At 50.3% G+C, this 15,138-nt stretch overlaps 1 protein-coding gene across 1 annotated transcript; it reads left to right on the top strand.

Annotated features, from left to right (window-relative positions):
• On the top strand, positions 1-14,592 carry LOC102024141 (chromosome unknown open reading frame, human C5orf49; the record flags this gene model as incomplete). The annotated part of the gene is given in 3 exon segments (XM_013505891.1): positions 1-70; positions 11,634-11,750; positions 14,113-14,592. Coding segments are annotated over 3 exon segments (367 nt in total), but the record flags the coding sequence as incomplete, so codon positions are not given.
• Positions 14,593-15,138: the final 546 nt, after the last annotated feature.

Raw genomic sequence — 15,138 nt, 5'->3', positions numbered from 1 at the left:
GGCCTTCAGCTACATCCCGCCGCGGCGCAGGGACCCCAAGGAGCACAGCTACTTCGGGCGGCAGGGCCAGGTGGGCGGCCCGGGGGCGGGAGCCAGGCCCGCCTGGACCGCGGCGGGCGGAGGGGCACCCGGGGACCCGGCAGACTTTGGGGGGCCCGGGCCGGTCACAGCCCTGGTCGGGGCCACGCGTCGTGGCGTCACGGGAGGGCACGGAGCCCCCGGCAGCGTGCAGACCTAAGAGCAGGAGGCTGGGACTGGGCGGTCCTGGAGTGAGACGTCCCGGGCGGCCCGGTGTAGAGGCCGCGGGGCCCTCACAGCTCCTCCAGCCTGTGCGTAGAAGCAGCAGCAGATCCCGCGCCTGTCCCGTCCTTGCTAGTCCCCCGCGTGTCCTGCTCTCCTGACGCAGGACGCAGGGTGTCACTGCGCAAAGGGAGCCTGCTGGGCACCGTGGCCTGCGCCCATGACTCAGGGCCGGGCCTTTCTTATCCCCGAGGTCTCGGAGGCTGGGCAACCCGGAAGAGGTGCACAGGACAGGCTCCTGGGAGGAAGGGGCCATTTCCCCGGGGTGCGTACGGTATTCCCACAAAGGGCACCCTCTTTTCCTCCTCTCCACCCACCGTCCCAGAGCCCAGAGAAACCCTCCCCCGATCAGGCCGGCACGCGCAAGTGGGGCGTGACCTGGAGCTGAGCCCTCCAAACCCAGGCAGTGGCTTCCAGCTTCCGTGACTGGCAGGGGTTAAACTGGGACTCAGGCGGCGGAGTCCCCGTCCCTGTGTCTCTCTGTACCTGACTGACAGCTCTACAGAGGTAAGCGAAGTGCAGTGGGCTCACTGGGGTAGGCCTGATCCAGCAGGCTGCTGTCTGTCCTCCGCAGAGGGGAAGTTAGGACGCAGAGACCAACAGGTACAGAGGGAAGACGTGGAGATGCAGGAGAGGGAAGCTGCCTACCAGCCAGGGGAAGGCCGAGTGGGACCCTTTCAACAGCCCCGAGTGCTGCCCACTCTGCTGACCCTGCGTCAGCACCCCTAGCTCCTGGAACTGAGCCACACACCTGTGTTAAGAGTGCCACCCGCCCTCCGTTCTGCCCGCCCTGGCACACGAAGGCGGCACTGGCAGCCCAGCCTGCTCCCAGGAGGGGCCCTGTACTGACCGTGAGCAGCATGGCAGGATGGGCGGGCAGGAGGGACAGTCGGCACACTTGCCGTCAGATCTGTAGCCCCGGCTCCTAGGCCTCACATCTGCTGGGATCTTGAGACAGAGCGACAGAGCCGGGTTTAAAACTCTGGCTCCCAACCTCCTTGCTAGCATAGACCTCGTTTTTATTCCTGTGGACAATATATTTAAAGGAAGCCTTATCTGGAAATGATGTTGCTTCTGAAAAAAGTTTCACATTTCATGCACATAGTACCTATGGGATAGCTAAGTAATGTATGATTTATATAAATAGCATTAATGCACAGCAAGAGATAAATAGCCAAAAAGTAAGATGTTCTGAGATCTCTGCTGTTCAACCGAGACGATGTAAAATGTGGTCAGCTTTTGGACACAGCGAAAAAAATTCCTAATATTCTGCATTGAGGGAACCTGGTAGAAACTACCTGTATGCTATGAAAGAAGACCTAGGATGAAATATTAAGCAGATGGGCTCAGATACGTGTTTATTAAAGACAAAGCCCGGTTGCAGGATTGTGCTAAGGGCTCTGAGCACATGGCTGTGCAGATCTGAATCTCAGAACTGGGCAGATTTACCCTTCCTGCCGCAGGAACTGGAAACCCAGGAGAAAGCAGATCGAAAGCCCCAACCCCTTCAGGCCTGGCATGAACAAAGGAAAAGGGACAGATTTGAGCCTAGTGGGTCCAGGTAATTCTTCTTGAATTTACCAGTCTGATAAATGGCTCCTCTTCTTGGAGCCAAACCAGCCAAGGGACTGAGCGACACCCAAGGAGGGAAGTGACTGCAGCCCCAGCCCTCGGGAGAAAATGAAGAATGGGCCAGAAAACATGCCCTTTAGTGCAGGGGCGAGTGCACAAAGCCTATGGGTCAAATCCAGCCCATTGCCTGATTTATCAATAAAGTTTCATTAGAGCACAGCCACACTCCCATTTGTTTTGGATTGCCTATAGCTATCATGTGAAGTTGAATAGTTCTGACAGACGCTGTCTGACCTGTGGAGCCTGGAATGATTATGAGGTGGCCTTTTACAACGAAGTTTCCTGCCCCTGCTGTAACATATGACCACCTTCTGGAAGGCAGAGATGGAACAAAGGATGAATCAATGCAAAGGGAATTTGGGGAAAACAAAACAAACAGAAGTAATGGTTTTGATAGCTGGGATCACAGACAAATTCGAGTCCCAAAGCCCTTAGTGTCATGTGAAAGGAAACCTTGTAACAGAAAGGTGAGCACCTCCAAAGAGTCTTAAAAGCCGTAACAACAAAAGTCATTTCCAATCCCTTTGGACAAGCTGGCTGTCAGTGGTAACAGTGAACTCCATCCTGTGATCTGGCCTGGTATTTAGTCAGCTACAGGAGCCAAGCTGATTCTCTGACCTTGAACAGGCAGGGTGGATGCTGTCTCACAGGCTGGCAACTCAGTCCACTGTGGAAACGTCACGGGGTTAGTTCTTAGGTCAGTGCTGTGATCTAATGCCTGTGCCTCACGACCAGATTCATGAGTAGACGACCTCACCCCAAGGTGATGGCATGTGAGGTGGGCCTTGGGGAGTTGCTCTGGCCAAGAGGGGGACCCGCATGAGTGGGACTAATTACCTCACAAAAGGGATCCCAGAGGGATCCAACCCCTTCCATGTGTAAGGAACATCACGAAGGCTGCAGCGTGAATGGGAAAACAGCACTCACCAGACACCAAACCTGCCAGCACCTTGACCTTGGACTCTGCGACTTCCAGTGCTGTGAGAAAGGAATTTATGCTGTTTAGAAGTTTCCTGGTATCTTGCAGACTAAGACAGTTTATGACTCTGTACTTTGTGGGGTGGCCAGTTAGTAAAACTAGCTGAAGAGTCCTGGGCAAACATACTGCAACGACAAGCAGAAACACGAAAGAGACACCCAGGATTTGAAGGCAGATTTATTTAAATTGATGGGCAGTGATAGTGATCGTTCCCAGAATATCAGGGCCTGATCTCTGCTGGTCTAGGGCTTAAATGGGATAAGCAAGCAGGAAGTGCAGAGGCAGAATGGCTTGTCAATTGGGGATTGTCAATTTATACAATGTGCATCACAGTGACCAGCCGTTTCTAAGAGACAGGAGCAACCGGAACTGGAACAGGAACTGTTACCTGGGCAACTGAGAAACTGAAGTATACTGGCCGGGGGACAGGGGGAGGCCTCTTCTGCTGGAATATTGGCTCCATGTTTCCTAGCTGTGTGGAACTGCCCAGGTCACAAAGGTTCTGCCTCCCTCCATCCATCTACAAGACAAACAGTGTCAATGTCATAGAGCTCTTAGGACAATTAATCTAATTGGCCTGGGGGTGTGGCTGGGTGGTAGAGCACTTGTCTAGCATGTGCAAGGCCCTGGGTTCGATCCCCAGTACTGAAAAATAAAATTTAAGTAAATGAGCAAATGCAAAGTAGTATAAAACGAGCACAGCTGTTGCTACTTTGCTTTTATTCCTGATTATTTCACCTTTCTTTTACTAAGCGTTTTGAGCCCAGTAGACAAACTCATAATTGCTGACCTTCAGTCACTTCAGAGATTAACACAAGTGAGGGCAGAAAATTGCACATCAGTCTAGTGGCTTCTAATCCTCTAACGCAGCCCACCCCAGGGAGCCCACAGAATGAAGGCGCTGAAAGCTGAACACTTATTTAAAGCCCCAGTAATGCCCCTGAATTGGAAGACAGATTTGTCCTCTCAAGCTTCTAGCTAAAATGCGACTGGCTCTGGTACTGCTCCCGAGGAGGCTCTAGCGACCTGGATTTCCTATGAAATATGGTCCCAGCGGTTGCAAACCAGCTTCAGCTCAGTGGCTTTGCAAAATTACTTTTTTCTTTCTGTGCTTCATGCAGCATTTGTGCTGCAAAAGTGGAAAAACGGAGTCAAAGGAGACTGTCTTTTTATGAAGGTTTTGATTAAATTCCTCAAAGTCTTAAGAGTTAAGCTTTAAAATAAAAAAAAGCCTAAGTGCTTTTATACTGTGCTTTCCTAGGTGCTGGGGTGGGCTGTGGAAAGTTCTGTTTTGAGGGAAGCTTTCTGTTCAGACCTCACCTTAGCTTTGTGGTATTAGCTGATGTCCTTCTGCATATGTGAAATGCAGACATGGAGGCCACGGCTGACTGTGTCTTCGTCATCAAGAGTTTTACCTCCCAAGTGGCTGAATTCCTTGGCCAGTGTGAGCGCTTTGCTTAAAAGGGTATGGACGCACACTGGCCATCCAGGGTGCAGAATAAGGCTGTGGGGGCCTAGGACCCCTGCATGCAGCAGGTGCTCAATATGTGCTCTCCTGGGCCCTCCGCATATGGCACCTTCTCGATCTTAGAGATCACCTTGGCCACACACACCTGGCCACTCCTTGGGAGCGGTGGAGGGAATGGAAGGGAAGCTGGGTCCTGTTACAGTCCTGGAGCTGCTTCACAGAGCAAGAGTCTCATACTCGTGCCTTCCGGTGGCAGTAAGCTGTGACCTGTGCTCACTTCTTTCTTCTTTTCATGCTAATTTTTTCTCCTTTGTACTGTTGTGGAATTTCCAAGCACCTGGAGAGACCAGAAGGGATTTTTTCAGGAAGACTTTAATGGTGCACCATCCCAGCCACTAGAAATGCTCAAACCTGGATGGGCCCCAACCAAGGAGAGATCCCCTCTTATACAATGTGTGATACCAAGCAAGAAAGAGATACAGAAGCAAAACCAAGGCAGATGGTCATCTAGCAGCTAACCCAATGTTAGTCTTGAAAGAAGGCACATCCTGTGCATGTCAGGATGTTAGGATGTTGTGCAGCTTGTTTATAAAACGCCATTAGTTCTTTCGGCGGAGATGGTTCCCAGTATCGCCCCTCTCAGGGAGAACATTCCCATGACAGAAGGGATCTGTCAGGGGAGACTTGCCTGAAGAGTCTGCCTTATCAGTGAGAAAAGCACAGGAACAGGTGAGGAAGCAAAAGTCCACATTCCTGAGGGAGGGGTTGCCCTCAGAGCTGCCTCCTGAGCTAGGAAGATTTTACAGAGCTCCTACTTTAGTACCTGCTGCTTTCTACCCCGATAAATATTTCACTCAGTTATCTTGCTCTTGTGTTTCTCTCCTACTAAATTACACCCTGCACAAAGACAGGGATTTGTCTCTAGGGCTGCTCTCTCCTCAGGTATCTGAACAGGGTTTGGTGTGCCCACCAACGCTTGCTGCGAGGATGGGCTGGGAGTGAATAAATGGAAAGCCGAGCTTTAAAACAAACACAGTGGTCACCTCATGGAAGGACTTGCTGCCCCGGCTGGAGCGTGGTTTCCGTTTGGCTCCTTAGCGGTTTTGGTTGTACGGGCTCCCTCTGCCTCACTCACGCATGGTAATAGCAGCAGGCTGACTGTAGTGTGCGCTCATCCAGTGACTGACCCGTGAGAGATGCCCAGTCTGTTGAGTGGGGCTGGGACTTTTCCTCTGGGGCGGGAGGGGCTGAGACAGGGCCCAGTTCCCTTGAAAACTCAGCAGTGATGGGAGGCAGATGCCCTTCCACCTGGAGAATGAGTGTCTTCCTATGATTGTAGCCCCACGCGAACACCTGTGTGTCTCCAGGGTGTGTCAGTGTGTGCAGTGACGCATGTCAAGCGTGTCCATCTAAGCACATGTTCACACAAAGATCACACAAATATGTACATATATATTTGCAGCTTGCTTCTTTCATTGAACAGTCTATCTTAGACTCTTTCAATTCACTCCCTTTTAAGGGGTATAGTCAGCTTTTTATTTCCATACTGAAGTACCTGACAGGGGTGATTGACAGAAAAGGAGTTTTACTCAGCTCTTAGTTTAGAAGGCTGGAAGTGGGGACGGCAGAGCCCATTCCGGGAGGTGTGTTGGCTGCATGGCCACGTGGTGCAGACAGGTATGGTGGAAGCACACGACAGGGATAGCAATCATCTTGAAACCAGGAGGTGGAGAAAGATTAGGGTCCCTTCTAGGGCATATGCCCAGTAACCTAAGGGCTTTCCACCAGGCCCTGTCTCTTGAAGGTTCCACACTGTAATCCTTAATCCTGATAGGTTGCCTTTATTGGATTAAGAAACAGCTTGCAGATTCGTGGAGTATGTTCCTGAGTGTGTCTGGGCGAATCGTGGAGTCCTGAGCTTGGGTAGTACCTCCAGCCCCTGCCACATTCCTCTGTGGCACTGTCCACGGCTGTGCTCTGTCATGCCCTTCACCTGTGAGGCTTCTGCCTGGGAGCAGCTGACCATGGACGGAATCTCTTGAAACTGTGAGCCCAGTTAACCTTCTCATACTTTAAGTTGTGGCCCCCAGTATCACGGCTCAGCTATGGGAGAGCTGACTGATACACACACCATCTTCCATTCTGTCACCCTGGGAACCACGGTGCCTACATATGAGCCTCTGGGGAGACACAAATCATATTCAAATCGTAGCAGAGCTCCAAATAATAAGTAAAAGGCAGAGCAAAGGAACAGCATTTTCCACAACAAGATTTGACAAGGGGGTGCATGTAGGATTAGATTCAAGTGTCAGCCTGTGATGTGAATTGCTGGGGACAGGGCGTAAGTGGGGCTGCTATCAGTAGAAGAGAGACATAATGAGCTCCATGATCACCCAGTCTCCCCTTGGCCACAAGTGGGCCCCAGAGACCGATGCAGAACTCTGGGAATCACAGCACACCTACATCATGGAACAAACACAAGTCACAGGGAGTCCATCTACTGACTTCAGTTCAAGGGTAACATATTCAGGTTATTTGAAAAGTTGTACAAATTCCCAAAGCTTGTCAAACTAATGCACCTGGAGAGGAGACAGAATCTTCTCCACAGACAAACCAAAGAGAATAGCTAAGCATAGTTCTTTCAAGAATGCTAACATCTTGTCCTTGATAAGCTGTAGTCCTCTGAGGTATAGGGTCCTGAATGCTGTTAAAGTTCATGGAAGTATTCTGGCTGAGCTGCACACATTGCTTAACTCCCAAGGAAAGACTGGGTTTATCAGAAGTACAAAAGGCTCTTCTTTTGGGCAGGCTGGGGAATTTTCAGTTTTCTGCTTTCTGAGCCCACGATGAGACGGGACATCGCGGTGGGGAGGTGTGGCAGAGTAAAGTGGCTCACCTCATGGTGGAGAGAGAGGAAGAAGTCAGGTCCCCATGTTCTCTTCAGGGCCATCCGTGTGGCCCACTTTTTTCTATTGGCCCCCGGCTCCTAGAGTGTCCACTCCTCATATGGCACCCACGCGGGCCCCGGCTGGAGTGACTGAAATACACCGTGTGGAGGTGACAGCCTGTGCTCTGTGAAGAGAGAGAATTAGCATTGTCTCATCACAGGCCAGTTGGCTTCCATATTGGTCAAGGTGAACCAGGATGCACTGCAGGAACAAATGACCTGAATCCCAGGAGACCAGGCCCAGAGCCTGCTCTTTCCTGCTTAGGAGAGCTCCTTTTTGTTTGGTATCTCTCTGAACTTGTGTTTAATTAGTTTCCTGCAGTTGGCCCCAGAAGTGGGGGGGGCGGGGGGGGATGCATTGCTTGGCTTTTTATCGCTATGACAAAATACCTGCAAAAATCAAGTTAAAAGAGGAAAGATTTGTGTTGGCTTATGATTTCAAAGATTGCAGTCCATGGTCACTTGACTGTTGTTTCTGGTCTGTGATGACACAGAACATCATGGCGAGGAGCACGTGGGCGAGGCAAGTGGCTCCCCTCCTGGTGGACAGGAAGCAGAGAGGACAGGGCCGGGGTCCCTATGGACTGGTCAAGGCCACACCCCCAGGGCCTACTTTCTCCAGGGAGGGCCCATCACCTAGCTTCAACTTCACCTGCAGCATCTGTACCGGGCCCAGGCTGCAGGGAGCGGGAGCGCTCGGCAGCAGGGGCGGGGGCACCTGAGGAGGGCACCCTTCCCTGAGTGGGAGATTGTCCAGCACCAGGCCTAGCGGGCAGCAGTGCTAAAAACAGAGGGACAAAGGGGGGATCACAACAAAATCATACAGATTTTCTGTTTTGCTTTTTCTGAAACATAGCGTGTGTGAAACGGATAATTCCTTGAAAGATTTAAACTGTAAAGATACCAGTAATTTAGATCTGTTCTGTGATAGCATCTAAATCCCAACTGGTTTTTAGTAATCTCATTTTGCTTCAAGTAATAAAGGAATTAAAGAAGAAAGATGAATAATTAAAACCTAGCACAGACACACTTTCATTGTGATTAGAAGTCAGAAGTGGACAGTCACTTTTCTGAGCCAGGCTGCCTGCCTGATAATGACTTTCTTTCTCTTTGTCCTTAATTTTCAATGAGAGAAAAGTTTATTTTCACTCTAGAAAGCTGTGAATATGCAAAGTCCATGCAAAACGAAGTTATCTGAGATTCTGTTCTCTCCAGACCCTGCAGCAGCCGATTCCTAATAAAGACTAAGATGTAGCTGGTGCTGGGCGCCCCCCCCGGGGTTGCGCAGGGGCAGGCACCCCGACGTGTTTCAGGAGCCGGGATGAGAATGGACAGAGACGGCTAGCTTTTCTTTACAGCTGTGCGTGGTGTTGGGTTTCCTGGGGCAGAGGACAAAGCACAGTGCATTCCGTTTCTCATTCAGGACTGGTGATTGCATTCTTGTCTCCTTGAATCCCTTCTCCCCAGGACAAGCCCGACCCCAGGAGGGGCGGGGCTTAATGGGCGAATGAGGGCCGGGCAGATGCAGGCACAGCCCAGGCAGGCCCGAGGATCTGTTTTCCACCTCAGTGTTGCGCCCCTCTGCTTGGGCTGTCCACTGACCTCGGGGAGGCTGCTCACCCACAGAGAGCAGGGTGGGGTTTGTAGTAGCCACCAGTGCCCCCTACTGGGGCACCAGGTTCTCAGGGTGCAGGAGAAGAGGGTGACTCCGAGCCGTGGAAATCCTGTTCATCATGTTGCACGCTGGCTCATCTCCCGACAACCTTCCATGACATAAGATGAGCCAGGCCGGGAGCAATGCCAGGTCCAGAGAACTGCAATGCCTGGTGCTAAGTTATGACCAGGAACCCAGCTACATCTAAGTGTCATGGGGGCGAGTAACTGTTCTTGTCTCCTTGCTGGCCCTACCTGGCTCTGGCCAGTGGCTCTGAACATCAATGGGGAAGATCTGGCCCTGCTACATTCACTTGCAGAAGGCCTTGTGTGACTCTGCAGAGCTCACTACTGTCGTCTCCACATGATACACAGTGCGTCTGGACTTTCTCTGTCTCACAGAGGCCCTTTGTTGGCTCATCCCAAGGTGCTTTGCTCAGCTTCCACAGGCCAGCAGCCCCTAAGCTTCTGCATCAGCAGACTCCCCACGTTATGTGTTAAGGATATTGAAGTGCTTCTGTCATGCCTTTAAAAAGGCTTTTCCAGAAACCTCTTAGTTTTATTTGATAAGCAAATGTCTACTTTTACAGGGAAAGTGATTGATGTTTTCTTTGTGACATTTTTCTCATTGCTTTTGTGTGTAGGAGATCTCTGGGTTTTCTTTTTCACTTATTTTCTAGCCCATCCAGAATTACTTTTATCTATAATGGGATGTGAAGCCCCAAAGAGTTAGGGAATTTTCACAGTACTAAATGCTGAATAATTTATCAGTTCTCCATTGATTCTGGCTTTACAAGCAACGCTTGGGTTATTTCAAATGATCCCTTCAGGAGACATGAAGGCCAGCGCGGTTTGGCACAAGCACACCTAGAAGCCGAGTAGTAAGAGTGGAGACAAGGACGAGAAGGCTGCGCTTGTGTTCACATTAAATGACCGGTAGTGTAGAGGTGAAAGCTGTGGTGCCTTGTTGGAGGTCACTTCCCTCCTCTGAGCTGACAGAGACTGTGATCATAGACAAACCAGGATTCGAGCAGTGTTGGAATAAGTGACTTACACATCATGTTGCTTTTGATCCTTCCAAAGTGATCCTAAGAGGTGGGGTTGCATCCCTCACTACATGGTCAGTTGCGTGAGTACAGTGACACCTCTAGGTTACAGCCTACACTGCCCGGCAGGGGTGCTGCACCTGGCGTATGGTCTGAGTGAGCTGTGAAGGACCGGTGGAGGCCCCAGTTGCTCTGTGCTATTCCCACTACTGCCCGGAGCTCGGGGTTCCTGCAGTCAGGGAGAGTGTGTCTTACTACCTTTGCCAGCACACTATGCATGCATTTTGTATCATTTTCACTGTTTATTTCTACATTCATTTCCTGCACTTGGAAAGAATCATTTATGCATCACTATCAGGGAAAAAGTAAAGTCAAACTAAGCAAGTGTAAGTTAGAGGTCTGACCCTCCCAAATTCTGTGGAGACGCCAGGGTTTCCTGCTGGAGGATTTACAGCAGCAGGAGTAGCAAATGCCAAGTCTGCCTTAGGAGGTAAAGGTTAAAGACCCGCTGATGCATGAATTTCCTCCTACTAAATACCAATCAAAGCAGATTTATTTTTTAAAAAGTATCATGAAAAGCTGGAGTTATCACAGTTCTGTTATCAGCTCGTTTCCTTATACACCAATACCATGAATTGAAGTGTGCATGTATATTTTATTAATGTGATATATGCTTCTATATAAACATATATGTAACTTATGTTCATATATTGGAATTTCCAAGTGTTTTATCTAGCACATGTGATTAAAGAAAATCTTTTTGTCTCTCAAAGGAGGATTTCATGGACACCATTTCAGTATTGGCTAGCAACCTAACAGCTCTTGTTTGGTTATCTCATTTTAGCATTCAGGTGTTACTAAGTTTTTAAAGCAACACAAGTTTATTATATGGTTTGAGAAATTAAAAAATGAAAGAGAAGGGAACACACACACGTCCTTAGTCAGAGAGGGTTTTGCTGTGGGCTCAGTGTTTCTGTCCCTCCAGCGCAAACCCCTACATTGAAGCTTAGCCCCCCGCACAGTGGGGCTAGGAGCATGCGCTGTTAGGAGGAGACTGGCTCAGGAGGATGGAGCGCTCAGGAATGGGATTTGTGCTCTTGTAAAAGAGGCCTGGGGGAGCTTGTGCGCCCCTTCTCCCTCGGGAGGATGCGGTGAACGCTGCCAGCTCTGAAGCAGAGAGCAGCTCTCAGCAGACTTAGACTCTGCCAGCGCCTTGTAGAGTTTCTGTTTTACACCCAAGTCTTTGGGGTCCTGCTTCTGTAGTGTACTGAATGGACTAAGACACAGTTATTATCATTATTATTTAGGATTTGGGCTCCAGCAGCGGGTCGGATAGGAATGGAGCTTTAGGGGCCGCATCCATCAAGGAGGGAGCATAAGAGAATGAGGGCGGGGCCTGTGGAAATGCCCCTGCTGTGTCCTGGCGGCTCAGCTTCCTGCTCTGGTGGGCGGGGCCTGGGCTTCCCTGCTCCAGCTCACGGCTGCAGCTGCTTGGCGTGGGGCCCTCTGCCTACACGTTCGTAGTCAGAAAACTACATTCCCACTCCATCGGACACCGACGGCTCAACCCTCAATTAATCCACGGCTTTCTTTCCACTTTATTCCCAGACAGGGGTTGTTTCCCTCTATGACTGTGTGTTTAAGAGGCGCCTAGATTATAACCAGACGTTGCACCGAGATGACAGAGAACATGCAAAATCCCTGGGACTTCATGTTAATGAGGAGGTAATATTAAGTAGAATACTACAAGTTTTTAACAGATTAACAAAACCAGGTACATATGCATATATATATATACATATATATGTGTATAGTGTGTGTTGCTTATGTGTGCATGTACATGTATGTGTATATATTCAAATATGTGTGCACATATATGTGTGTCTGTGTACACATATATTGAGCATGCACATTTAAACATACACATATTGTACATACACATTTGTGTAAATACGTATATATGTGTTCATGTATGTGTAACATGTTGGCATGTTTCTATGAGTACAAATGTGGGGGTGTGTATATGTGTGGATTGCGTATGTGTATATTATATGTGTGTGTACACACAGACGCATTTAATTTTGTGTTCTTTTGCTTTGTATGTCTTCCTTTTTAAGCAATTCACCTATTTCTTACTGTGCCAAGAAGCTGAGACCAAGCTATTACAACTCCCTCTCTTTTGCAATGTCATTTGTGAATTAATTTTTGTTTTTAAGTCCATTGTTTGGTTCTGTAGGATGAAACCACTTAGGGAGAGCGAAATAAAAAAACTCTTTCCACAGAAGAAACAGGTTTCTGCTTACCCTCGCAGTCCTGGCTGCCGCTGTTCTTCCAGGACATGTGCCGTCCAGGGCCGAAGCTGCACATGCCAGATACTTCTCCCACATTTAGAAACTGACTCGCTGGAACCACACCTGTCGGCTGCTCTTCTTTTGTCCTTCTCCCATTTCCTGGAAGGGAGGAGTCAGCCTGCAGTCCATAGTCAGCCACAGCAGTTGGGTGTCCAGCACAACTAGCCAGTCTCGGAGGGCAAGGACACGAGGGACTGCGGCAGGTGGAGAGGTCTGCAGCGGGTGTCTCCTCTTAGCCTGGTCAGGCCTGTCTGCCTTTTGGGTGCACCCTTCTGCTGTCTGAAAACACCAAGTTCACAAAGCCTGGTCTGAGGACAGCAGGGTTATTAAAAGTCAGGTGCTGAATATTAACTATAGTACAGAAGCTTCTGGTAAGGCTTCTGTGTGGATCTTCAGACTTTTGCTTCTGGCTGTTATTGTGTAGGAATGCCAGGAACAGGGATGTGGTCCAACAGTACAGCACTTGGCTAAGAGGCATGAATCCATGGGTTTGGTCCCCCGCATTGCAAAGAGTGCCATGATGCCCAGAGACCCTCTGTATTTTTATATAAAATTAAGTGATGAAAGTACTACGAAGTATTTGCAATAAGGCTGCAGACACTGAGATTTTTCTGTTAGTTTCGCTCATGTTAATGCATTCTGATGTACCAAAATGAAGTCAGCGCTTTTCTCATGAGAAGAACGAAGCTCACATCATTTACATTTTTTATTGCCTCCCACATTCATGTGTGCATAACATATGTATTAGCGAGCAGGTGCTCCCACGTGCTGCTGAGCGTAAAGAAGATGACACGCGTTTCTATCCTTTGGAGCTTACATTCCCACAAGAGAGACAAAAATAAAAAAACATTGAACCCTGCTCCAGGTAGTGATAGACAGTGTGCAGAAGAAGAAAGTCATTTAAGGGGAAAGAGAAGCGAGGGTGATGGGGGTCCCAGGAGGGGAGGGGGTGCGTGGAGGACTGAAATTTGTGACATTTGGAGACTCCAGTAGTGTAGAAGGCCCCAGCAGGAGCAAATGGTAGACCAGAAAGAGCAAATGGGTGGAAGAGAGTTCTGAAAGCTGGTGAGTGCTGCCCTGTGTGGCTGGTGAGAGAAAGAGGCAGGGGAGGTGGCTTAGGTGTGTCTCATCATTACTGGGACACAATCCCGGCACCCACATTTAAAGGAGGAAGGTTTATTTTGGCTCGTGTTTTTAGTTAGGGGGGAGCTCCAAGGCAGAAATGGCATGGCAGAAGGGCCTGGCGGAGGGCAGCTGCTCACCCCATGGTCACCAGGAAGCAGAGAGAGAAGGGAGGAGCTGGGGACAAAGTCGCACTCCAGTGACCTCCTGACTGCGCCTTCAGCTCTGACTCCTCAATGGGTGACTCCACAATAAGTACAGTGCCCCCAGGGTTCAGCCATGTCCCCCACGGGGAAGAAAGGCTGGCCAGAGGAGGGCTGCGAGAGAGCAGGCAGGGACTGGACAGAACAGGAAGGTGAACGTGAAGCCAGAGTCCGTGGTGTGGAGGGTGCAGGGCTTTAGCTGTTCCTCTAAAGGGTGTGGGGATGTTACAGGTGCTGGGCAGAGGGGACAGGTGCTGCTGTAGTTTGAGAGGAGCCCCTGCGGAGCAGGTAGAGGCAGCGAGAAGGTGTGCGGGCACCTGCTTGGCCCGCTGGGCGGGTCCGGATGGGCGGATGGCTCAGCTGTGCTGGTGGACACTGGGCGCTGACCGAGTGTTTTAATCTTCTCACCAGGAGCAGGAGAGGACTGTGGGGGTGCTGACGTCCTCTGTCTACGGGAAGCGCATCCAGCAGCCCATTGAGCCCCTGAACCGGGGCTACGGCCGAGTGAACCACGTGCAGGCGGACTTCTACAGGAAGAACGACATCCCCAGCATCAAGGAGCCCGGCTTTGGGCACATCACCCCAGCCTGATGCAGGCCTCGTGGCCTGGGAGGCAGGTGGGGTGCCCACTGGGCAGGTGATGGGCACCCTGTTCGTCACAGTCCTCGTCACAGTCCTCATCACAGTCCTCGTCACAGTCCTCGTCACAGTCCTCAATGGCTGATGAGCAGTTTTTCCTGAGCTTGTCTTGATTAGAAACCTGGCCAACCTTGAATAGTGTTAGGAATGTGTAGGAGAGAGGATTTTACCGGTTCTTATTTCAGATTCAAAGACACTGGAGATGGGCTGATTGTGAGCACCTGAATAAAAGGAAAACCTGGTTTGCTTTGATGCCGGCTGCCTTGGTTTCATCGCTGTCACAGTCTCCGCCTTTGCAGGACTCAGGGAGCGGCCACCGGAGTGGGATGGACAGTGATGGGGAATGCTGATAACACACACAGCCCCGAATCCTTCCTGTCGCCTCGGGGAGGTAAAATGCCACAGTCAAGCTCTCGATGTGACGGTCTGCTTTCCTAGAGGTCTGACTCACAAATAACTGAAGGACAGCCCTGGTGGGGAAGGGTGACTCCTTGTCAATTCTCAAGAGGGAAGAGACTGGAGGCCCTGGGGAGAGGCTGGGTCAGGGGGCTCAGTGGACTTGGGGGAAATTCTGGCTGATGCCTTTTCTCCATCATGGTCTAAGGCAAGTCATTTGATGGAGCTGAGCGTTCATTTTCTCATCTTTAACCTGGAATTTCCAGTCCTAGATGAGTCTGTGCTAGAATCGGTGAGTTCCCTGTGGAAGCCAGAAGCACTATGCTGACCCTGCCCCAGGACATTGCCATGACCCTGCCCCCAGCTCCCACTCTGGGGATGGAACCCAGAGTCTGCACACAC

This window comes from Chinchilla lanigera, unplaced genomic scaffold (assembly GCF_000276665.1).
Source record: "Chinchilla lanigera isolate Chin_1 unplaced genomic scaffold, ChiLan1.0 scaffold00103, whole genome shotgun sequence".
NCBI lineage: Eukaryota > Metazoa > Chordata > Mammalia > Rodentia > Chinchillidae > Chinchilla > Chinchilla lanigera.
Note: the sequence above shows the minus strand (reverse complement) of the source record. Positions and strands in the feature narration are given on the sequence as shown.